This window comes from Rattus norvegicus, chromosome 2, assembly GCF_021556685.1.
Source record: "Rattus norvegicus strain SHRSP/BbbUtx chromosome 2, alternate assembly SHRSP_T2T, whole genome shotgun sequence".
NCBI lineage: Eukaryota > Metazoa > Chordata > Mammalia > Rodentia > Muridae > Rattus > Rattus norvegicus.
In genome coordinates, this window is record NC_141535.1 from 28,267,516 (window position 1) to 28,292,237 (window position 24,722).

The 24,722-nt window shown below is 46.7% G+C and overlaps 1 protein-coding gene, 1 non-coding gene and 1 pseudogene across 3 annotated transcripts; all 3 read left to right on the forward strand.

Annotated features, from left to right (window-relative positions):
- The first annotated feature begins 544 nt into the window (after window positions 1–544).
- Window positions 545–13,184, forward strand: Zbed3 (zinc finger, BED-type containing 3). 2 transcript variants are annotated; one of them, XM_087625766.1, is made up of 2 exons: window positions 545–720; window positions 11,425–13,184. In XM_087625766.1, the coding sequence occupies exon 2, from the start codon at window positions 11,439–11,441 to the stop codon at window positions 12,141–12,143; it is 705 nt and encodes a 234-aa protein (XP_087481892.1). In that variant the 5' UTR covers window positions 545–720; window positions 11,425–11,438; the 3' UTR covers window positions 12,144–13,184.
- Snora47 (small nucleolar RNA, H/ACA box 47) lies at window positions 7,261–7,398 on the forward strand. The gene has a single exon (XR_015679223.1). It is a non-coding gene; the product is annotated as a small nucleolar RNA SNORA47 (small nucleolar RNA).
- A 2,995-nt stretch (window positions 13,185–16,179) lies between the features above and the next one.
- LOC147995994 (peroxiredoxin-1 pseudogene) lies at window positions 16,180–16,886 on the forward strand (annotated as a pseudogene).
- The last annotated feature ends 7,836 nt before the right edge of the window (window positions 16,887–24,722 follow it).

Genomic DNA, 24,722 nt, shown 5'->3' on the forward strand with positions numbered 1-24,722 from the left:
GGGGACTGTGTGGGAGAGGAGGTGGGAACAATGTAAGAGCAAAGGTGTGGATGACTCCGAGGAAACGGTGCCTTCCAGACATACCAGGGCTGGCACAGGTGACGCACAGAGGCTGCAAAGGGGCAAGCCAGACCAAATCCCAGCGAGGGAAGAAGTGGGCAAAGCCCCACTACTAACAAAGCGCCGGTTGCAATTTACACCAGCAGGGAGAGGGAGGGAACATAAGTTTTCTCCAGTAGAGAGATACTATCTATCAACCACACAACAGGGCAGGCCTCATCCTCAGAGTAGTTGGCTAACACAAAACTGTCGCCATGTGATGGCTATTCTTGGTTTTCAACCTCACTGCACCTGGAACTAACTAAAACCCCAGAATGAAAGGCACACCTGTGAGGGGTTTGAAGTGGGAAGCTCCTCTTCTAATCAGGACCTTTGAGGCAAGAAGACCTTTAATCTTTTGAGCCAGGAAAACCCACCCCTCGTCTAGGCCACGCCTCCTGCTGGAAGCCTATATAGGGGCATGGAGGACCAATGCTTTTGCTCTTTGCCTCTGCGCTCTGGGTTTGCTTGCAAGCCAGTCGACAGTAGAGCCTACTTCCGCAGGATTCCAGAGTCTACTGAAGACCAGTGAGACACCCAGCCTTGTGAGCAGAACAACTACTAGGTTCTTGGACTTGCCGTTCATAGGCAGCCACTGTTGGATTAGCTGGACCACAACCTGTAAGTCATTCTAAAAATTCCCCTTTCTATAGAGGGAGAGAAAGAGAAATTCATTCTGTAAGTTCTGTCACGCTACAGAATCCTAATACACTTTTTAAAATATGTGTGTGTATGTGTGTGTGTTTACTGGTTTGCTGGGTACATGATCAAAATATATTGTATGAAAAAAACCAAAACTTTAAAGAGGTGTAAGGAATCTATTATACTAATTTTTTCATTGCAAAATTAATCCTTTCAAGATGCCAAACAAGATTTTTTTTCCTCTGAAATTCTTGGCATAGTAAAAGGGCGACAAGTAAGCTATAAGTTGTTTTTTGTTTTTGTTTTTGTTTTTGTTTTTGTTTTTTAATTAGGTGGGTTATAATAGTTCATGGCAAAACCTGTGCTCCTCACGAGCTAGGCCAAGGGCTTATTCCCAGCACCTCCATTTCTAAACCACTTGAACCAAAGCAGGTCACATGGACTGTACTACTTACAAAATACTTTGTTTCTTTGTATGTCTTTTTGCTTATTGTCTTCTGGTTCCCAAAGCTTCTCGCCCATTGTTCATGTGACTTACTTGACCAATAGAATGGGAGCAGAGCAGTATGTGGGTTGAAGAGGGATTCCGTGGGTTAAAAAAAAGTTAGGGACGATCCACTGCCCTCTTCTGGATTCCACTGACACTGCGCCCATGCATGCACAGACCCCACCACCACCACACGCAAAAACACAGAGTTAAAAAAGCAACAAGTTAGTGAGGGGTTTGTTTTGCTTTTACGAATAAAGGGCAGAATGTGGCAGCTAACTAGTGCATTCTTGGATTTGGCAAGTCACTTACTTAGACTACTTGCAGATTAAATATCTATATGGTGGGAATATTTGAACCGCTGGAACAGCAAACGCTACACAACAGGATTGCCCCTCAACCTGCAAAGCCCCAAAGCTCTCACCCGGCCGTCAGCGGGCCGGTCTTGAAAAGGTTTATCTTTCCACCCGGAGCGTGGAATACGGAAACCGGCCTTAGAACGCAGCTGCTGGCGGCTGATGTAATTGTTGTAAATCACGCAGACGCTGTTACTGAATATAATGAAGACAAAGTAGTCCCCTGTGCTGGTGGTTTGGGCGAACACCTTTTCCTCTTTAGACCTTGATTGCAAGCATTTCTGACTTTTTGCCCCATCAGGGGCCTTAAACTGAAAGAATGCGAGCAGTGCGCCCAGCTGAGGACCTGGACCAGCTGAGCCCAGGTCTTGGAAGGTTAACGCAAACGTGCAGAGCCACGGTTAAGACGTTTTCAGCATCCCTGCGCTATTATTGCACCGTTTAAAAACCCCGACAAGTTCCAATTCCTTAAACTAATTCTCTACACGTTACTCTAAACCCTCCCGGGCCGGATGGTTTAGCAGGGGCGCCCGGGCGTCCAGACCACGCGTCACCGCCCCCCTGGACGCCCCCAGACGCGCGAATTGAGCGCTGTGTCTTTAAGGGGGAATCGGCCCTTTCCGTCCGGGACAAAATGTCTGCGAGGAGCCTGGAGGCGAGGGGCGATCATCGCGGTGTCCGGGTGAGCGTGGTTGGCTGGGGCTAGGCGGCGTGGCTGTCGTGGAGGGAGTGACGGGGACGCCTGTGACCGCGGGGACAACGCGGGGGCTGAAGTGGTCTCCGGGGTCCGCGGGGACTTCGGGAGCCCCCAGGCCGTGTGCTCCGGGGCCACAGCCTGGGGTTTTGGGAGGTGGGGGTGGGTTTGGCGGAGGGGCCCAGCGTGTGGGTTTCCAGAGCCTTCTGGGGGCTTCTCCGCTCTCTGTGGTTAACCAGTTTCGGGGGACAGAGGGGAAAAACTGTCGCCTTAAAGTTGCCTCGGTGAAGACCGACTCTGAGCCCAGCCTGTGGCAGTTTGTCCACCAGGGGCCCCTTGGCGCTAATTGTGACTTGGTTAATGTCTCCCACCTGTGCAGGGGGCGCAGGGGGAGGGGGGAAACCAGTGTAAACCAGAATCCCCTCCTCCACCAGACACAAACAAAGGAGCACACTGGAGCCTTTGGTTGTGCAAGCCTTCTGTGGCGGTCGCAAAGCTTTCCAAAAAAATTCTTCATTGGAAGAAAAGAAATACCTGCCCTGGCTGAGCTCCAAAGAGGTGTTTAGAGCAGCTGTTGAACAATTAGTTTCGTGAGTTGAGGTAATTAGTGGTGTTCCTGAATTTTTTTTAAGACTGGGTTTCACTGTTTCCGTGGATGACTTCGAACTCGCCTGTGTAGACCAGGCTGACCTCCATCTCGGAGTTTACCTGCCTCTGCCTCCAAAGTGCTGGGATTAAATTCATGGGCCACCTTACTTGGTGATTCCTGGATTATGGATATATATATATATATATATATATATATATATATATGTATATATATATGTATATGTATGTATATATATGTATATATATATGTATATGTATGTATATATATGTATAATTTTAAATGCATTAATAGTGCTTTGGTGGCTTTTAGCTAATGGCAGAAATAGCTAAATTAGCTTAAAGCATTCAGGTAGCCTTTTCGCTTCACTAAATAGCTGAGCCCAGTCTTTTTTTAGTACCCATGTAAAACCTTTCTGAACACTTTCACACCTAACCCTTCGTTTCACAATACTTTGAAGTCATTTTTACTGACTTAAATTTTTTTGTGTGTATGTCCCCACCCCCACCCGCATGTGCACGGAACAGGAAGATGCCTGTGGAAACCAGAGTGTCAGATTCCACAGAACTGGAGTTACGGGCAATTAGGAACAGCTGGATGCTGGGAATAGAACTCTGGCCCTCTGGAAGAGCTAGTGCTTGTAACCACTGAGCCATCTCTTTACCAGCTTTTAATTCATGTGTGACTTCAGGCTAATAATTAGACTAACTTTCCAAGTTGTCTGGGTCTATTTATGAAGAGTCCAAGGCTGGAAACTAAATAGGTGAGCAGAACTGGACTGATCACAGGTGAGCTATCTATTTGGCCCTGCAGTCGGGAAAGCTAATTACTCAGTTGTTGTGTTTGCTCTGATTTAAACCACTGTTGGGTGAGGTAAGCAGAGACGCTGTTAGTGTCTCACATAATCCGAGAGTTTCATAATGTCAGGTTTTCATGTTAGATCGGGGCTCAGTCAACACATACGTGTTTATTACTCTGCCTGGCAAACTCAACTGAAGTGATCGACTTCAGAAGGACAAACAAGACTGCACCTCACTTGTTTCCTTCTGAAGACATCTCCTGGTTCTCTGGCCTACCCAATTCTTAGTGTGCAAACATAACGATCTTGGATGGTTTGTATGACCTTATGCAAGGAACGTCTGAAACGTCGGAGCACCGGGCTTTAGGGCGAATGGAAAATGAAGCCAGGGTGTCCCAGGGCTGGTTGATTAAGCTTATTGTAGATCTAAGGGGGAGAGCACAACCAGAGGCAACCGGAAGGTCCAAACTGAAGGGAGCCCTGAGAGAGGAGGGGGAAGAGAGGCAGGAAGGGGCTAAGAGCCAAGAAGGCAAGGGACTGAGTAGCTAAAATGGCTGAGTTATGTAGCGATCAAAGCCTGGGGGAAGGGAAGCCTGCCCATGGGCTGGAGGGTTTAGGGTAGGGTAAGGTAAGAAGTGCGAGAGGAACCAGGACTCTTTAAGAGGTGTTGGAAGCTGATGGAGGTTAGCGGCTCCATCAAAAAACAAAAGAATAAGAGTACAAATGCTTGTCTTAATAAATCTTACAGCTGTACCTATATGTGTGTGTATATAACATACATAGAAGTGTATGACTATAGTTACAGGTTTTGCATCTGTGTGTAATGTGAGTGCCATGTGTGTAGAGGTCAGGACAATCTCTCCTTACACTAGCGAGTCCTAGCATTCTAACTCGTCATCAGGCTTGGTGACAGGTGCCTTTACCTGCCGAGCCATCTCGATGGCTCCATATTTCCAGGTTTTAATGGCTTCCTCCAGTGTGTTGGTGTTTGGGGAAGGCATACTGAGGAGTCTGGATTTAATTGGATAGGTTGCTAGTAAGTTTCTTCAAGATAGACTCAAATGGGGCTGGAGAGATGGCTCAGCCATTAAAGGCTAGGCTCACAACCAAATATATAAGATAAGACTCAAATGCGGGGAAGATCCTCGGGAATCTGTCCTCTCCCACAGATGCAGACTTAAATCGAGACCCCCAAATGAAGTTCAGCCACGGGAAAACGTAGAGGCACCGTGCCAGAGTGGAGCTCTCCCCCTGCCAGGACAGCTCTCACTGTTAGCTTTTTCACCCAGCGCTTTCGCCCTCTGACATGGGACTCAGACTTCTCCATTAAGTTGACTTTTTCCTACTAGTCCTTAAGTAGCTTGAATGTGTTTAACTTTGGAAGCCTAGTTAAATACTAACAAAGTCGAACTCTTTTTCTCAAACCAAACGCTGACCTGATTTTAACTGAGGATACCAGAATTATTATTGGAAATCTTGCTTCCTGCCTGCCCCCAGGCAGTGAGTTTTGGAAGACAAGTGTGCACTGTTCTTCTCCGCTGGTCAGCAGCAGGCCCTGTGGAACGCTGAGCGGGTGCACGGTGACCATTTCTTTGGAGAGAGTTTGGACGAGAGTAAAGGCATAAGCAAACTAATCACACCTGTCGGCACTTTTGTGCCAGGTTTTAAAAGCGTCTAAGGAAAACGAAAGGTCTGTCCTACACACATAATAAAGGGGCATGCATTGTTATCTGGTGCTGATTACTAGAGATGTGGGCATCGCCCAGCCAGTTCTGAGCCTGAGTGAATGAGCGATCTGTTTCTATGTGAAGGTCCATTTAGGAAGTGGAAATCATCCTGAGGAGCGATAGTGGTGGGTCTCTGATCCTTTCTGGTTTGCTTTGGGCACTATGACTCTCTTAGGATTCCATCTTGGATGTGCCCCAGTGCTGCTCCACTACAGTGTCAGTGCTGGCACACCTGAGCAGGCGGTACCAGTCACTCCTCTGTAGTATATCTGCAAGGTGCTGAAGTCAGGCAGCCCCCATCTCCACAACCCTTTTACAAACACATAATCTGAATTTGGGGAGGTAGACCTCTGTAAATGCAGCCAGGTGTCTGCTCTCCCAAACAGGAGCAGGTTGAGCTCCTTCCTCCCCCGTCACATCCTCTGCTGCTTGTGGAGAGAATCTCCTGTGCGGTACAAGGCACAGGGGAATCATGCTACACTTATGACCCCATAGGCTCATGTCTTCTCTCCAGATGGCGAGCCCTTGTGCATGTGGATCTCCCACGTGTCTCATCAACAAGGGCCTTACCCTTGGCACGGTCTTCCTCCAGCCACCTTAAGGTCTGCTCCCACCTGAACTCATAGCTGAGATGCCAAGGGTTGTTTATTAAAAGTTGCTTTTTACTTACATATAGATCCTGCCACATACATTGTAGTACGGTATAGGCATAGCACCCATATTTCTCAGGTTATGGCTTTTTTGTTTACTATTTCCCCTCCTTGACCTCGCCCACCTTACACCTCAGCTGTTTCTCCTTTTCTTAGTCTATCTCAGGAGACGGTTCCATATTTTAGTTTTGGACACTATGTGGTGGTATGAAAGTGGTAGACATTCAGTAGAAGCCATATTTTGAATTTTGACACTTGACGTTTTCTGGCTAGCAGCACACAGCACAGGTAGCTGGGCAGAAATGTCCCTCAGCAGCTCCTGGGAGCCTTGCAGTCATGAGAAGAAGTGGCTGGTATTCTGTAATGCACTGCAGTGCTCAGCCACGGTGCCTGGTAGGTTAACCATATTAAAGCCAGCTTCTTCTCACAGTACTTTCCGTGTCTGTTGGGCTCATTAGAATGTAGCTACATCAGGATTAAAGACCGTCTATATCTTTACAATACTTTACAACAGTGTGGTAATCTGGTATTCTCTAGAAGTGATGGGATTTTATACACCCTTTACACCATCTAGCGCCCCCTTCCTCTAGACTACCTGGCAGACTCCCATCTTTTAATGACTTCATGTAATATACCCTGTTGTACCCAGATGTTTACACTCCGCTCTAGTGCCCATCCTAAATACTGATGGGGTAAATGTCCCACCACATAGACTCCACGTGCTGGTACCTTTAGTTCTACAGAATAAATTCACCTATTTCTAACTAGTGCAGAAAGTTCAGATGGCTTTCCTCAAAGCTCAAATCTTTGGTAGGAAAGCGAGTGTGCCCTGTCTGTCCCTCCCTGACTTTGACAGTTATACCTGCCCCACCTCAGTTAGGGTAGTGGATGTAAAGTGGCACCCTTGCTCTTGCCTTCATAACAGTTCCTGAACAGAATTGCCTTTCCACAGACATTTAAATTGGCCCTGAGGTCATTTGCCTGCCCATGTTTCTTGGCCTAGTTTGCTTGGTTTTTAAAAATCCCGTTGTAAGATCGCGTGGTGTGTGGTGTTGTGGTGAGCAGATGGATGGGCTTTCTGCTGCACTCCAGGTAAAGCTGAAATGGGCCCCGGGCTATATACCAGGACTGGGCAGGTGTAGGGCAGGGGTTCCACCCTGATGCAGTCGTGTCTTCGGGAGCCAGGATGCAGTCCGCTATGGAGGACAGAGAAGGTGGAGCAGTTCATACCGTGCTGCCTTCCATTGGTTAAGACCTCCAACAGTAAAGGGCTAGCCAGGCAAAGAACATCCTCTCCAGTGCCCTGGAGGGGGCAGTACTGTGCTGGCCCACATTGTAGTGTTTCCTGCCCCCCACTCCCACCCCCGCAGGTGAGGAGCATTTCACCCTTGCTTTCACCTTAACGTCCAGCAGACCGCATATGTGGCTCGTGCTCTCAGCATCCCAGAATTTACAGGAAGCCCAGCCCGCAGCCCACAGGGGCATAAAAAGCTTGACAGTGATGGGTCACCCCTGGCATTGTTAGAAGTGCATAAGCAATGGGGACTCTGAACCCTCCACACAGTGAAAATACAAATGTGCAAGCTCACATGCCTGTCAAATGGCGAGGCGGTAGTCAAATCCTTTTAAACGTATGAAATAAAGTATACAGGCTCACTAGAACAGCATCCTGTCCTCTGTGTCTAGTAATTAAAAAGAGCTCTGCAAGGTAGATCATGGCAAAAGGAAGTGGAATTCTTAACAGTTAGGGTATATAGAAAATCTTAGATAAAGCTAGATAATTAATCTGCTTCTAATATAAAATCTTGTTCTATGTACTCATTAGAATAATTGGTCAGCGTGAGGAGACCTGGGCTTCGCCGACATTTTCCTGTGTAGCTGTATCTCCAGTTTTTCTCTGCCCACCTCACACATCTTGCTGCCCCTTAGTCCCCTAAATAGTTCTACCTTCTGCTCCTATGGTGCATGTATTCGGTAATCCTTTCCTGTCCCCTCCCTAGCCCTTTAGACTCTCTTCTCTACTTTGTCCATTCGTGTATAAACTTTACTTTCTGTATGTGAGGCGGAAGTGGCATGTCCGAGTGGCTCACTCGCTCTACGTACAGCTCAGTTCATCCACTTTTCTGTGATGTCCTACTTTTCGCTGGTCTGCATGGGTCTTCTGCCTCCTCTTCAGCCATCCGTTGGTAGACATCTAAGCTGGTCACTTTTCATTGCGTATATAGGGTGTATGTGCACATAAGTACCCCGGGAGCTGGTGGTCACACAGAATGGGTGCTGAGAACTTAAGTTCTTTGTCAAGGCAATGTGTGCTCCTAACTAAGCTAAGCCATTTCTTTGCTACTGGCTCCATATCTTGACTATAATGAATAGTTCAGCAAGAAACATGGGTGTGTAAACGTTCTGTGGCATGTTGACCTTGAATTGTTCAGACATAATCATGTGTAATACAGATAGATCCTACACTATTGATTTCTGAGGAGCCCCTACACCCCATACTGATGAGTGAGTATCCATTCCCACCAGCCTTAGAAAGGGGCACCTTTTTCTCCATTGTTGGCGACGGTATTCTTTTTTTTTTTTTTTTTTTTTTTGGTTCTTTTTTTCGGAGCTGGGGACCGAACCCAGGGCCTTGCGCTTCCTAGGCAAGCGCTCTACCACTGAGCTAAATCCCCAGCCCCACGGTGATGGTATTCTTTACAATAGCCATTTTGGTTTAGGTAAGACTCCGCCTTTCTCCCCACACTAGCTATGGCGTTGAATACTCTACTGAACAAGGGCAGATAGAATGGGCACCCTGTCTTTAGAGAAAATGCTTTCAGTCTTTGCCCATTATGTATATAGCATTGGCTACTATTTTGCCCATATATAGCAAAGATGTTTTAACATATAAACTCTATAAATGTAAGAGTAACATATATAGACTTAAAGTCAACCACATGATCTTTCAATAGGTACAGGAAAGACCTTTGAGAAAGTTCACTATCCCTTCCCACAAAAGCACTGATGAAATGAGGGATAGAACATACCTAAGTGTCTATTGCAATCAAGGATATTGTTCTGTAGTTTAGTTTCTCTCTTGTATCTATATCTGGTCTTGGCACAGAGGTAATCTTGGCTTGGTGTAGAGTTTGGTAGTGTTGCTTTTCCTGTTTTATGGAATGGCTTTGAGGCACATCTGTATTAGTTTCTGAATGTTTGGCAGAATTCAGCAGTGACACTGCCCTCCTTTCTTGGAAGACAATGCTATTGCCTGTACAGAGCTGTTTAAATTGTTCACCCCCTCCGGCATACGTTAGGTCAGCCATAAGCAGCTGGGAGTTTATCTGCTCCTAGATTTTACAGTACTTTGGAAAACATCGTAAACACTTGCTAATCTCACAGGATTCGTTAGGAGCTGATGTAGCATGCTTCAGCTCATCTCTAGTTTCATAAAAACAGACATCTCATTCTCTTGGTTAGACTGGCTACAGGGTTGTCAATCTTAAGGCCTTTTCTCTTCAAAGAACTTGTTTTTCATATATTACTCATTTAGCTTAAATTTCATTGTGTCCCTGTCATAACTTCCTGCCATCCACTCTTCTGGCATTTGAATTCTTTCTGTAGACCTGGGGTAGGTCACAGGTCCATTTATTGTGGCCTCTATGGGTTTTTAATATAAGCATGCATAGCTATGAATTTTCCTCTTCAAGCTGCCTAGGCTGCACCCCAGAGGTCCCGGTGAGTTTTGCTTTCATGTTTACTTGGTTCTAGGGATTTTTAAATTTCCTCCCTGAGTTTCTCAAGATCCCTTCTTTTTGAAAATGTTGTGATCTGATTTCAAAATGCGCAGGGGTAGTTTCTGTAGCTTCTCTTGCTGTTTTCTAGATCACTGCACTGTGATCTGGACATGGGAAATGGGTATTGGACGCACACCCACTACTGTCATTTCTGTCTGTTTAAGCCCATTTTGTAAAGTTGAGAACTCAAATCTCTCCCTATGTGCATAACATATCTATGTTACATCATGTTTATATAGAGAGTATATATATTTTTCCTGGTCTTTGTCTGCAGTTTTATTGCCTTAACAGATTCTGGCAGAGTGAGCAGTCACTGGCTAGCTCAGTGAGATTGGCTCTCCTTGGCCATAGTGCTTCCTGAGAAGTCATCAGAAGGGCTCAACAAGTCTTAAGTGTTCTGTTTTAACTTTCAGAGTTTGTCTAGCTCCACACATCTGATCCATTTCCAACTTGTTCCAGTTTGTTCCAAATGCCACCTTTTTACAGCTCTCTTGGGTGGAGAGGCAGGGAGTTGTGTGGGTGAGTGTCTTAGTCACTGGGCCCGTGTGATGGCTCAGCAGCTCAAGTGCTTGCCCATGGCCTGGTAACCTGAGTTTAATCCCCCGAAGCCATGTAAAGATAGGAGAGCAGCAGTTCCACAAACATTTTGTCCGATCTCGGCACCCATGCCGTGATGCCTGCAAGACTTGGTCATTACCTTCACGACACTGTTTGGGTCTCTTTTGTGTGGATACTTTAGCATACAAAGCATAAACAATTAGATTTCTTTCCCAGGCCCATAACAAAGTATCAAATAAGCTTTATCTTCTAAATATGAGGGGGCCATTAATTAAGATGAACAATAAAGACTTGGCCATGTGGTTGAGTACCTGACATGCTCAGGAATGGAGGATCCTAGATGGGCATTCACTAGTCATTTCCTGCTAGTCAAGGCTGTTCCGTGGGATTTGTCTTTGTGTCCTACAAACTCCAAGACCATCCTGAGTTATCTGGTCACATCTTTCTACTTTGGAACTTAGGATGGTCCAGGACTTAAGGTCACTGAGAGAGACCTGGTCTACCATCTAATTTAAGGTTCTGCTTTACATCTGCTGAGTTCCTAAAACGTGCAGACTTCGAAAGCTTCTGGCTTCCGATGTGGCCAGTTTTCTTATAAGTACATTGTTATAACCTCCACTCCCAATATGTGGTGTTTGGGATCGAATCTAGTCACTTGTGCATGCTGGGCAAGCTACATATCCAGCATTTAGCTCTGTTTCTTTCTTTATTTTTTTTTTCCGGAGCTGGGGACGGAACCCAGGGCCTTGTGCTTGCAAGGCAAGCGCTCTACCACTGAGCTAAATCCCCAACCCCTTAGCTCCATTTCTTGAATCTACACTGTACACCAAGATACTTGTTCTTCAGAAGAGAACGCTTAGCACACATCTCTAACATTCTTTGATTAAGCATTGGCACTTAATGCTGAATATTAAGGAGGAAAGGAAAAATATCCACAAGGTTTGTATCATAAATGGTAGTTTGTCCTCAACTAAGTTTATCGGATCTGTGTGTATAATAATTACTGTTCTTCCCGCCTCCATGCAGACACTGCGGAAGGAATGAGGAGTGAAGAGCCCCGGAAGACCATGGAAGACAGCCGGAGGCCTGACGACCCTGCAGAACAAGGCGGCCCGTGCCCCGCACCTGCGGGCCCATCATACTCGGAGGCCTGGGGCTACTTTCACCTGGACCCAGCTCAGCCTAGGCACAGAATGATGAGCGCCTGGGCCACCTGCCGCCTGTGCGGGGAGCAAGTGGGCGGCCTCCCCAGCTTCCAGATGTGGACGCGGGCACTGTGGCGACACCTGAGTGACACGCACCTGCGGGAGCTGAAGAAGAGCGCTGCTCCGAGCGTGAAGCCCGCCACGTCCTGCCCGCCGCAGCACAGCTCCACCGTGGCTGCTGAGGGCGACTGGGCACTTCTGTTGGAGCAGATGGGCGCGCTGGCTGTGCGGGGCAGCCTGCGTGAGGTGGAGCTGGAGCGGCGCGAGACGGCCCTAAAGCAGGCGGAGCTCGAGCTGGAACGCAGGCACCAGGCTCTGCAGCAGGAGGCGCTCTGCCTGGAGCAGGCGCGCAGCCAGCTACAAGCGGAGCGTGAGGCGTTCAGTGCCTGGATGAAGAAGCAGAGCCCCAATGCAAATTCCAATGCACAGGTCCCGGCACTGCCCTCTTCCCCGCCTCTGCCCTCTTCCCCGCCTCTGCTCCCCAAGGAGGACCCTGACATCCATGATGACAATGATGTGATCACCAAGGTCGTGCAGTAGCACGACTGCTCCATGTGTAACCATAGGCTATAGGCGGGGCAGTGCCCCCAAGTCAGTAGCCTGGTTCAGGTACACAGGATGGTCCACACAGCTACCTCCTTGCAGTGCCTTAAGCCTGAAGGTTTTTAAGCCAGAAGGTTCTCTAAACACCGAAGACTCCTCCCACCGCGAGCCTTTCAGGGGAAGAGATGGAAACGAAGATAAGATTTGTTTATCCAGGAACCCCGTCCACTTCTCTCCAAATGACCCAGCACCACGTTCTAGAAAGGATCCTGGAGTATCCCTGACTCCCGCATCTATAGAACCTCACATTGTGCCAGTCCCAAAGAGACCCCTTTTTTTGTTCCTGTCCTCATGTGGCTAACCCAAGGCAATGAGCAATCATTTACTTAAACCATCTTTCCCTAGATCGGACCCAGCGACAGATACATTCCCCCACTTTCTTGGCTTGCATTTTGACACTTTACTAGCCAAGACGTCTGTCACTGGGGAGAATAGTTTCTTGCCCTACAGACCTCCCCCTGGAGGCCTCGCCTCCCCACTGCCTTAGAGTCAATCCGTCTTGTCCCCTCCTTTCTTCAGCCTCTTCCCCGCAATGCCTCCTACCCCTGAAAGTCAAGAAGGCCCGGTTGCCGACCTTGGCACCCTGCGTCCCACCACATCTGTCAATCCCTCACTGCACGCTAAGCGACCACCCAAAACCAAGTATGGTTTCCCCAACCCTTGACTTCTGAAGTCCCTCTCTTGGAGGCGGAAAATGCTTTCCTAAAGTTTGTTTGGTTGAGATAAAGGTTTTTTCTTTTTTAGGTAGATTAAATGTAAAAATGCTTCATTGTGAAAAGTCTGGAAGGGCAATCTGACAATTTTATAAAAACAAATTTCAGCATTTGACTTGGAAAGAAATGTGTGTTTATGACTGACAAGAAATAACGACATTGACAGATTAATTTCATGAAGTACTTGTAACTTTGCAACGTGTAACTTTGCAACATGTTTTTGTTTTTGTTTTTGTTTTTTTGAAATAAATTTTACTTGCGTTGATGGTTTGTTTGCATGTATGTCTGGGTGGGTGTCAGATCTGGCAGCTACAATTGTGAGCTGCCCTGCAGGTGCTGGGACTTGAACCTGGGTCCCCTCAGAAGCAGCAGTCAGTGCTCCCAACTGTTGGGCCACCTTTCCAGCCACGGGTTTTTGTTTGTTTTGTTTTAGTCTTTCAGTTTTGTTTTTGGTCTCTAAAGCGTCTATTTTCCCGAGCGAGCTTGAGAATGTCATCTTAGCACTTGAGAATAGGAAAGCAAGTGGAGTAAATTATTGAAGGTAACCTAATAAGCAAAGACAAGAATATAGGCGAGTAACCTTTCAAAACGTCCTGAAAGTCTGGCCGTTTGAAGAGTCAGTGGTGGTTCTTCGTATTGTTGGTGAGATGAGGTTTTTCTGTCCTGGGACTCACTGTGTAGCCCAGGCTAGCCTCCAACTCGGATCTGCCTCGGCCATGATTGCTGAGAGTAAAGGTGTGCGAACCAAGCTCCTAAACAGATTTTACTGTCGGACAACTTTATGGTCAAACCTTTTTACCTTTGAACAATCTAGGAAGACTTGAAAGGCTAATAAAATGAATTCTCTATACATGTGGACACGGCAGCTTCTGAAGCAGCCACTTGTGTATTAGATTTGCTTTTATGGTCCATCCTCTACAGCTGGCCCCTGGTTCATTTCCTAACAGTTTCAGTAACTTCTGCTCGAGAATCCCAGCCTCCACTGTTCAACCTGGGTCTGGACTTCATGCTGTTGCCTTCTTTATAGCTCCTCCACTACGTATCTGCCACCTAAGATTGTGTTGTGTTCTTCTGGACCCTGCACTACTTGGCTTTAACTGTCAACTGGACCCAGCCTACTGTCCTCTAAGGAAGCCTCAGTGAAGGGGTTACTTGACTCAGACTGGCCTATAGGCAGGCATGTGTGCTGAGACGTGTCCTCACTATTGATTGACCAAGGAGATCCTAGCCCACTGTAGGCAGCACTATTCCCTAGCAAATGATGCTGAGCTGTGTGAGAAAGCTGACAAACCATGAGCCTTTGCATGAGCAGGCACGTGCCATTGCTTCTGACAATCTGCCTCAAGTTCTTGCCCTGGCTTGCTCAATGACTGGCTGTGACCAGAAGGCAAATAAACCCTTTCCATTGTGTGGCACTTTGGTCAGAATGTTTTATCATAGCAACAGGAAGGAAGCTGGAACAGAGAGCTCCATTTCTGAAGGACTGAACTTTGAACCCTGCAGCCACCTTGGTGTGCCTCCTTGCCTGGAAAATGCATGAGACAACCTTATTGAAGTCCCCTTGGCACTGATCTGCTACGATCAGAGGAAAGACACTAGGACAGCAATTGATAGCAAAGCAGTTGCTTAACTAGATTTTCTTATCTGCATTTAGAAACAATGCTGTCACATAGCTATACTTGCCAGTAAAATAAAAGTAAAAATGGCGAGACACAGTTAGTCCCAGCACTTTGGAAGCAGAAGCAAGTGGATCTATTGAGTTTGGGGTCGGCTTGATCTACAGAGCTAGTTCCAGGACAGCTAGGGCTACACAGAGAAACCCTGTCTCCAAATAAATTAGTTTGGTGGCTCATGCCTGTAGTCCTAGCTGTGGGAGGCTGAGCCAGGAGGATTGCTGTAAGTTCAAGGCCAGCCTGGGCCACAGAGTTTGAGGTCAGCTCAGAGTAGAGTGAGATCCTATGTCAAAAACAAACACCAGAAGCTCTGTTCACAGCGCTCTACAGGCAGTGGTAGCTAGAACTGTGGAGGCTGACCAGCTCTTGCTGGCTCTCCGAGCCCAGCCTGTAGATCCGCTCACAGCGATGGCTAACTAGCTCTCTCACTGGCTCTCTTCATCCCATCTCACTGTCCACACTAGGAACCATGTGCTTTGCTAACTTGAGACTGATGTCATGCTGGCTGTCCCCATCCACGAGCTGCGGTGTTGAGGGTGAACTGAGCTCTCAGACGAAGGAGAGGTTGCCTTTGTCCTGTGCCATCTTACTGACTTAAAACAACAAATTTGACTTAGAGTTCTGCAAATTCTGAAATGGATCTCAAGGGTCAGCAGGTTTGTCCCAGGGGGACATCCAGTTTTGTCATTTCCGGCATCTAAGGGCTCTGGGCTCATAGCATTCTTCCAGTCCCAGTTGACTATTTCATTTACCTGCCTTCCTCTCCTATGGTTAAAGGTTTGCCTTTATGTTACAGACATAACATAACATGGTTAGCATCCTAACCCTATCCAGACCTGAATCTTGCCTTCCTTCCATAATCTATTGACAGGTGCCAAGGGTTACACAGACATCTTTGAGGGGAATTCATGCCCACATCCTACCGTGGGCTAAGGTCGGTGTGAGAGAGGGGCAGGTGAACAACTGTCCTAGAATTGGTGCCACAGTGCGGCCTAAACTGCCCCTTCACGTGCTTTTTTGCCCAGTACAGGGGACACTTGGACTTCTGGGATGGATTTTTTGGAAGGCGGGAGTCAAGATTGTCTCTAGAGAGAAATTAGAGTCCTCAAGGATCCTGAAAACATCTGTGACTGTTGAGCAAATTAAACAGGAAGACTGTGTATGAGCAGTCCCCAACACACGGGAGTGATTATAGCTCAGAAGCAGGTTTGAAGCCCTGGGTTTAAGCCCCAGTACCATTTAGGTTTAAAAAAAAAAATCTGGGGCTGGAGAGGTGGGGCTCAACAGTTTTTTTTTGTTTGTTTGTTTGTTTGTTTGGTTGGTTGGTTCTTTTTTTCAGAGCTTGGGACCCAACCCAGGGCCTTGTGCTTCCTAGGTAAGCGCTCTACCACTGAGCTAAATCCCCAGCCCCAGGGGCTCAACAGTTAAGAGCACTGACTGCTCTTCCAGAGGTCCAGAAGGAATTCCCAGAAACACATGGTGGCTCACAACCATCTGTAATGGGATCTGATGTCCTCTTCTGGTGTGTCTGAAGACAGTGACAAGTGTACTAATATACATAAATAAATATTTAAAAATCAATCCAAGCTGAGGCACGTCTTCCTGTGTTCTCACAGTTGGTTCTGTTTGTGAGACCTGTAGCTCAACTCTGCTGATGGCAAGATGTCTTCAGGAAATGCAAAAACTGGCCATCCTGCTCCCAACTTCAAAGCCACGGCTGTTATGCCAGATGGACAATTCAAAAATATCAGCCTAAGTGATTAAAAAGGAAAATATGTTGTATTCTTTTTTTACCCTCTTGACTTTACTTTTGTGTGTCCCACGGAGATCATTGCTTTCAGTGATAGAGCAGAAGAATTTAAGAAGCTCAACTGCCAAGTGATTGGAGCTTCTGTGAATTCTCACTTCTGTCATCTGGCATGAATTAACACACCCAAGAAACAAGGAGGATCGGGACCCATGAGCATTCCCTTGGTATCAGATCCCAAGCCCACCATTGCTCAGGATGATGGAGTCTTAAAGGCTGATGAAGGTTTCTCTTTCAGGGGCCTCTTTCTTATTGATGAGAAAGGTAGCCTTCGCCAGATGACAATAAATGATCTTCCTGTTGGCCGCTCTGTGGATGAGATTCTGAGACTAGTCCAGGCCTTCCAGTTCACTGACAAACATGGCGAAGTGTGCCCAGCTGGCTGGAAACCTGGCAGTGATACCATCAAGCCTGATGTCAATAAGAGCAAAGAGTATTTCTCTAAGCAGAAGTGAGCACTGGACCAGTTTTCTGCCAAGCAGCTTTGAACAGCCAGAAGAAATTTGTACTCTACACATGATATGGTGTGATTCCAGATAAGCCTTTCCTACAGGGCTGGGGGTGGTTAGCCTTTCTTCCACTATTGGTAATGGGCAGACCATCTTTTTTTTTTTTTTTTTTTTTTTTTACAGATAGCACGTTCCCTATGGTCATGCAGGGATACGATTTTTTTTTATTAACTTGAGTATTTCTTATTTACATTTCGATTGTTATTCCCTTTCCCGGTTTCCGGGCCAACATCCCCCTAATCCCTACCCCTCCCCTTCTTTATGGGTGTTCCCCTCCCCATCCTCCCCCCATTGCCGCCCTCCCCCCAACAATCACGTTCACTGGGGCTTCAGTCTTGGCAGGACCAAGGGCTTCCCCTTCCACTGGTGCTCTTACTAGGATATTCATTGCTACCTATAAGGTCAGAGTCCAGGGTCAGTCCATGTATAGTCTTTGGGTAGTAGCTTAGTCCCTGAAAGCTCTGGTTGGTTGGCATTGTTGTTCATATGGGGTCTCAAGCCCCTTCAAGCTCTTCCAGTTCTTTCTCTGATTCCTTCAACGGGGGTCCTGTTCTCAGTTCAGTGGTTTGCTGCTGGCATTTGACTATGTATTTGCTGTATTCTGGCTGTGTCTCTCAGGAGGGATCTAATCCGGCTCCTGTCGGCCTGCACTTCTTTGCTTCATCCATCTTGTCTAATTGGATGGCTGTATATGTATGGGCCACATGTGGGGCAGGCTCTGAATGGGTGTTCCTTCTGCCTCTGTTCTAAACTTTGCCTCCCCATTCCCTCCCAAGGGTATTCTTGTTCCCCTTTTAAAGAAGGAGTGAAGCATTCACATTTTGATCATCCATCTTGAGTTTCATGTGTTCTAGGCATCTAGGGTAATTCAAGCATTTGGGCTAATAGCCACTTATCAATGAGTGCATACCATGTGTGTTTTTCTGTGATTGGGTTACCTCACTCAGGATGATATTTTCCAGTTCCAACCATTTGCCTATGAATTTTGTAAAGTCATTGGTTTTGATAGCTGAGTAATATTCCATTGTGTAGATGTACCACATTTTCTGTATCCATTCCTCTGTTGAAGGGCATCTGGGTTCTTTCCAGCTTCTGGCTATTATAAATAAGGCTGCTATGAACATAGTGGAGCACGTGTCTTTTTTATATGTTGGAACACCTTTTGAGTATATACCCAGGAGTAGTATAGCTGCGTCCTCAGGTAGTTCAATGTCCAATTTTCTGAGGAACCTCCAGACTGATTTCCAGAGAGGTTGTACCAGTCTGCAATCCCACCAACAATGGAGGAGTGTTCCTCTTTCTCCACATCCTCGCCAGCATCTGCTGTCACCTGAGTTTTTGATCTTAGCCATTCTGACTGGTGTTGGGTGGAATCTCAGGGTTGTTTTGATTTGCATTTCCCTTATGACTAAAGATGTTGAACATTTCTTTAGGTGTTTCTCAGCCATTCGGCATTCTTCAGCTGTGAATTCTTTGTTTAGCTCTGAACCCCATTTTTCATGGGGTTATTTGTCCCCCTGCGGTCTAACTTCTTGAGTTCTTTGTATATTTTGGATATAAGGCCTCTATCTGTTGTAGGATTGGTAAAGACCTTTTCCCAATCTGTTGGTTGCCGTTTTGTCCTAACCACAGTGTCCTTTGCCTTACAGAAGCTTTGCAGTTTTATGAGATCCCATTTGTCGATTCTTGATCTTAGAGCATAAGCCACTGGTGTTTTGTTCAGGAAATTTTTTCCAGTTGGGCAGACCATCTTCTATCAGTCACAGAAACCAGCCTGTTAATATTCTCTCTCTCTCTCTCTCTCTCTCTCTCTCTCTCTCTCTCTCTCTCTCTCTCTTCTTTTTTTTTTAAAGTATCTATTAAACGTGAATTCTGTGAAAAAAAAATCAATCCAAGCTTCCTGCCACTTAATGCTGTTAACCATTCCAACCCCCAACCCTGGTCCTCAGTCTGCTCATCTGTCAGATGGAGATAATTCAGGCCTCACCAGATGGGGTGAGGAAGACACAAGTTAGTCAAATGCTGGCAAATGGTTAGGCCCAATGACTAGGACTTCCATTTCTTACTTTATCTGAAAAGGAGCCCAAACGCAATCCTAGGGACATCAGAAAGGGCAGGCTCCCTGGGAGAACTCCCAAGTGAGGCTTCACAGCAACAGTTTGTAAAGTCATTCTCCCTCCCAACTCCAAAGGAACTGGTCCCTCCCACCAAAACTGTTACCTAAGATTACAGGTCACATGACCAGCCTTACATCTGCTGTCTCCTCGTAGTGACCCAGGAGAGCACGGTTAATTTCAAAAGTACTTCCTTCCTACAAATGCCTCGTAGAGCGGCCACCAGACCTAGCACATTTTTAAGGACATTCTTTGAATTAGCAAAATATTCACCTTTGCAGAAACTTTTTTCATGTTTAAATATAGTGCCAGAGCCTGTCAACTATGACACAGTTAATATTAGCCAGGTTAATATTCCTGACTAATAAGGTGAGATTATAAAGAAGCCACCATAATTATTTTTGTGTGACTAATAAGTCGGTTTGACAGCACCATAACTTAGGGTCAAGTAAGGTGGCATAGTTACAGAAGAGATTAAAGTTGGTTTTAGTTCGTTTATGACGTGGAACACCGTCATTCATTATGTACTTAAATAATATTGAAGGATTCTTCTCTTGAAGACCTTAATTATGACATTTCTGAGATCAAACTTCATAGAATTAAAATAAGGCTTTAAGGAAAAAACATTAAGTGGTAATGAGAGCTTTGTTCTTATAGGATGAGTCTCGTGGGCTTTTGGTCAAGATAAGTAATGTGCAGGTGAATGAGCCGGCGACCCTCCTAACCTTTGAATCTGCTGGTAATGGGAAGTTAAGTAATTCACTCTCACCCATTCAAATAGATCTAATAACACTCCACCAGCTTTTTCTGAGGAGTGCTCGCTGAGGAGTGCTGTACCGTGGCGTTTTCTCACAGATGGGGAAAGCTCGCTTCTCCATGGAATAACTTTGAGGGCACTTTCTTTCTGGGCAGACAGGAACACCGCTTCTGTTTTGATTTCTGGTCTGTCCATCACCTGCTGCTCAGGTTGAGATGGGTGCAGCCCAATGTCTACGCGGCCATCAACTACAGTTCTCAGGCAGGGACTCATGATGCATCGTCAAATGAGGGCCTGTGGCCTTGGCAAGATTTTCTGGTAATCTTCACATCTCAAAACTCAAAATGAAGAATCGTTAACTCGAAAGGATAAAGTCTCGAAACTCAAAGAATAGTTAAAGACAGCGTTCCTAAGACTTCTAAGTAGGTTTGAAGAAAAATCTGAAACCATGAAAGAAAACTCATCCTCTGGAGAAATCTCCTTTAAAAACTTGAAAATGAATAGAGATGACTTTCACCCATCATCTGGCCTTTGCGTTTTGCCTAATTTTGCCTGAAAATAAATGTAGGCTCTGTGAGCACAGCATGTCTGTGTGCCTTTGCTCGGGGTGATCTCCCTAAGGATCTGAAACAGCACCCGGCCTATGTAAGCCCCCTAGAGCTGGTTTTTGTTTGTTTGTTTGTTTTTGTTTTTGATTTTGATTAGTGTTTGCCACTCAAATGTAAGTTTCTAAAATCTTGATCTTCTTTCTAAAGTCACGACAAATGAATGCCTCCTCTAAGGATGGTAAAGATCACCTATGGTAGCTCCCATCTTTTCTCCCTGTCTCACCTACGAACGCACTACTTATTCTCCAAAATACATCAAGAAACTAAGTTCCTAACTCAGGCTTCTTGACGGTACCTACTACTGCCTTTCACTGTGGAGAAAAAAGTAAATGTCTTAGCCCCATTTCTAATCTTCCTTGGAGTCAGTAAACGCAGGTCCACTGCGCCCGCGCGCGCGCGCGCACACACACACACACACACACACACACACACACACACACACACACACACACACATTCCTCACACTTCTGTGCGCTATGGGATCAGCGCACAGAAAAGAACAGTACTAATACTCGACAAATGCCGAGGGTTATAATGTAGTGCCACACGGGCCAATCTCATTAACAATTGCCAGTAATTACAAGAAATACCAAGGTGCAGAGAGTAAATAAGTTTTCCAACGGTCATGTACTTGAACCCAGGGCCACCAAACTCTTTACCTTGTGCTCTTCACCATCCCATATGAAAAGAGCAAAGACTAACATCCCAGCTCTGCAGAGACACATTAAGCAGGGTACACCTCTCCCTGGGCCACCGCGCCGGCGCTAAGCATGGTTACGATCTATTAAAATGACTACTGCTCATTGTAACTTAAGTCCTTATTGTGAGCACTGCTGACATTTTATTTTCCTACAAACAGGGAGCAATGTTAAGGAAGGGACAATAGGAAGTTTCTTGTTGTTTAACCATTTATTTGTTTCGTCCTGTGTGGGCATGCGCATGCGTGCTGTAGTACGAGAGGTCACAAGACAACCTGCATTTTATTCTTGTGTGCGCATGCGCCTGCGTGCCGACGTGCAAGAGGTCAGAAGACAACCTGCAGGAGTCCGTTCTTTCCTTCTACCAAGTTGGTCCTGATGAAACGCAGATCACCAAGTTTGGCAGGGGCACCTTTACCTACAAAATCATCCCAGGAGTTTGGCTCCCTCATTAGCAGCTGTTAGCTCGCCCTCCCTTGCTGTCCTGGCTGCCTTGAACAAAAAGACTGTCAGCACCGGACATTATGAGTATTTTGCAGATACCTCAGAACAACTACACAATGATTCCAGCTGATTCTCCCTAACTATAGTCGCAGTGACAGCAACAGCTGAGCAATAAATAAGGCAGGCTGGGCTGGCCTGATGTCAACTTGACACAAACTGGGGTCACCTGAAAGAAGGGAACCTCAACTGAAGAAATACCTTCAAAAGACCTGGCTGTAGGTCATTTTCCTAGTTAGTGATTGATGCGGGGAGGGCCCTGATCGCTGTAGGTAGTCCTATTCCTGAGCTGGTGGCTGTCCTGCGTTCTCTAAGAGCAGGCTGTGCAAGTCAATAAGCAGCACCCCTCCCTAGCCTCTGCATCAGCTCCTGCCTCCAGGTTCCTGCCCTGACTTTCTTCAGTGATGGACTATGATGTGGAAGTGTAAGCCAAATAAACACTTTCCCTCCAACTTGCTTTCAGTCATAGGGTTCTTTGTATTTTGTTGTTGTGGTGGTGGGGTGTGTGTGTGTGTGTGTGTGTGTGTGTGTGTGTGTGTGTGTGTTTTAATCACAGCAAGCATAACCCCAAGACACAGGCCAAGTAGGAGATGACCTATTGCTTGGCACTGGAACTGGTGTCAAACCTGGTGGTATTGTTGACACAGATATAACCTCAGTCAGGCTGTTCAAAACAGTTTAAGCTAGAGTCTTTGCTATCATAAGCCTACAAGTCTAAATAGCCTCAGAACTATTTCCACTTTGGCCAGAGGGGTAGCGCGCCCCCTGGTGGTCCAACAGAAAGAGCGCTAACTGTTGCCTAGAAAAGGCTGTGGTTGGTTCGCGTTCAAAGCATTCCCGACTGTAACTGGTGCTGAGTGAGGCAAGGCTGACTGCCCAAAACAAACGCAGACGGTGCACAAACTCCACAGCTATACAAACAGACTGCTCAGGTCACCCGGCAGGTCAACACTATCCTTTGCTGTCCCCGTTTCTGCTGCAAAGCAGGCCCAATAATAGGCTTACTCCCAATGGTCTGATCTACTCTGAGTTTGAGCCTGCGTGTGGGTGGGCAGGAGGATAAAGGAAGGGAGAGACAGCAGGGGCACCAACAGCTGGCTCGTGCCTCAGAAGGCAGGTACCTTAGTTGGCCCAGCAGGAGCCGCACTGTGCAAGAGATAAATCAGCATTTGAAGCCAGAGGTTGAAAGGGGTGAGAGTGGCCAGGGTGAGAAGGAAGGAGAGAGGGAGGGGAGGGGAGGAGTGGAAAGCTGAAGCTAAAGGATAAAGTGTTGTAAGGACCCAGAGAAGAAAAGCTGTGAGCCCCAGAGCCAGCAGAGTTCCAGGGAGTTGTTTGGGACCAAGAGACTCAGACCACAGGATGAGAGCTGTTATCACTGGCCACTGGTTGGGCATGGGAGGGGACTTGCACAGGGACTGTGACATAGCTTTTGTCCTCTCCTGTGGCCCACTGCTGCCAGAGTCAGAGGCCAGCACTTGACATATTTTTTGCTGCTTCTATACCTGAGGTTTCTACCCAATTAAAGAGAAAGGACCCTCAGCCAGCAGGGTGGGGGTATCACTTCATTTCCAGCAAATAGACATTTTGACCTTGAGGAAAAGAAAGCCACCACTTTTTTTTTTTAATTTTAAATACGGACAATGCTGTGGATCTGGCCCAACTCCCCAGTAAAAATAACAAGCAAACAAAAACCCTCTTAAGTCTAGATTTTCTAATTCTTCAAAGTGTTCAGAGTCATGGATACAAGTTAAGCACCTAGTGCAGTCTCTGATATGGTCAACGTGCACTGCATCCCAGCCAGAAATTACCAAAGACCTGCAAAGCGTCCATCCTGAGCTAGGGGCTGAAGGACCAGTGGTGAGGAACACAGACATGGTTTGCTGCCCTCTAGCTCTGCCCAGCACTCTCAGGAGATTGAGGCTTTGCTGTACAAAAGTCTCCAGGCTTCCTCTTCACCCTTCAGTCAAACAGTTATCCATCTTGCTGAGGGTGAGCCAAGGGAAGCCTTCTGCTCAACTATCAGTAGGAGCTGGGGTGTAGGTCCACAGTCTATGTAACGCTCGTGCAGGTACATATGAGACCCTGGACTCGATACACAGAGCTAATGAAACAGGAGTAGAAAGCTTCACACCCCTTGGATCACTCACTAATAATCCAGCATGTGTGCCTGTTCGTAAAATAAAAAGGAGATTGCGCATTCTATAATGTGCCTTTAAACACCAGAACACAGTGACAGATTTTCCCCAGTGTTTGGAAGTCTCTAATTGAATGGATACAGAGAGTAGGGGTGCATCGTAGTGTGGTTATCTAGGCGATGGTTACCTGCTTACACAGTATCTCCTGCCTCTGGTGTCCACCAAACCTCCACGATGTTCTGACAGCAACGTGCTTATGCCAATGGTGACCACTCGTTGCTTGTTTTTAGTAAGTCTTGGGGGACATTAAGAAGCAGGCAGTGTCAGGCAGAGGTCCCTTGCTTTCCTGACAGAAAATAACTGGCATCCAGCTTCACTCTTGCCCTGTTCTCTCTTAGACAGGACTATGGCCAGAGCTCCAAAAGTCACCTTGCCACAAGCCAAAACTATGGCCAAGCAGGAAGGCAACAGGCTAAGTTGGAGCCTGATGGGTAGGCACACACAGAAACGCCATCTCACCCCGAGGCATCCAACAGCGGCCAGTTTTAAGGTCTGAAAAGGCAGCAGAAATGTTCTGAGTCAAATGTTTAAAGGAGAAATGAAGATGATGCCTTAGACAGACACACATGTGGCCAGATTCTTGGGAAATTGATCCATGTGTCCTGAGGACACCTTAGGGGCTAGATTCAAAACTGTTTCCAGGCACCAGGTTCACCATACACCCTCACTATTCCACACCTTACAAGGTTCCGCACACCTTGGTCTTCCTTTGGTATTTGTCCCTTCTGTCCGTCCCTGGGAAACAAGCCCAACTCATAAATGGCTCTCACGTGAAAAACTGGATGCCTTCTGAGCTGGGCGAGGCAACTCGGAGTTCACAATTAGAGTAAAAAGGAAATGCTGGAGCAGCTCTCTGCTCCCAGACCCTGTGGGAAAGACACCTCACCGCCTGATCAGGTGGGCACTCCTGAGGCTGCAGAGCGGAAGAGACCACCAACACT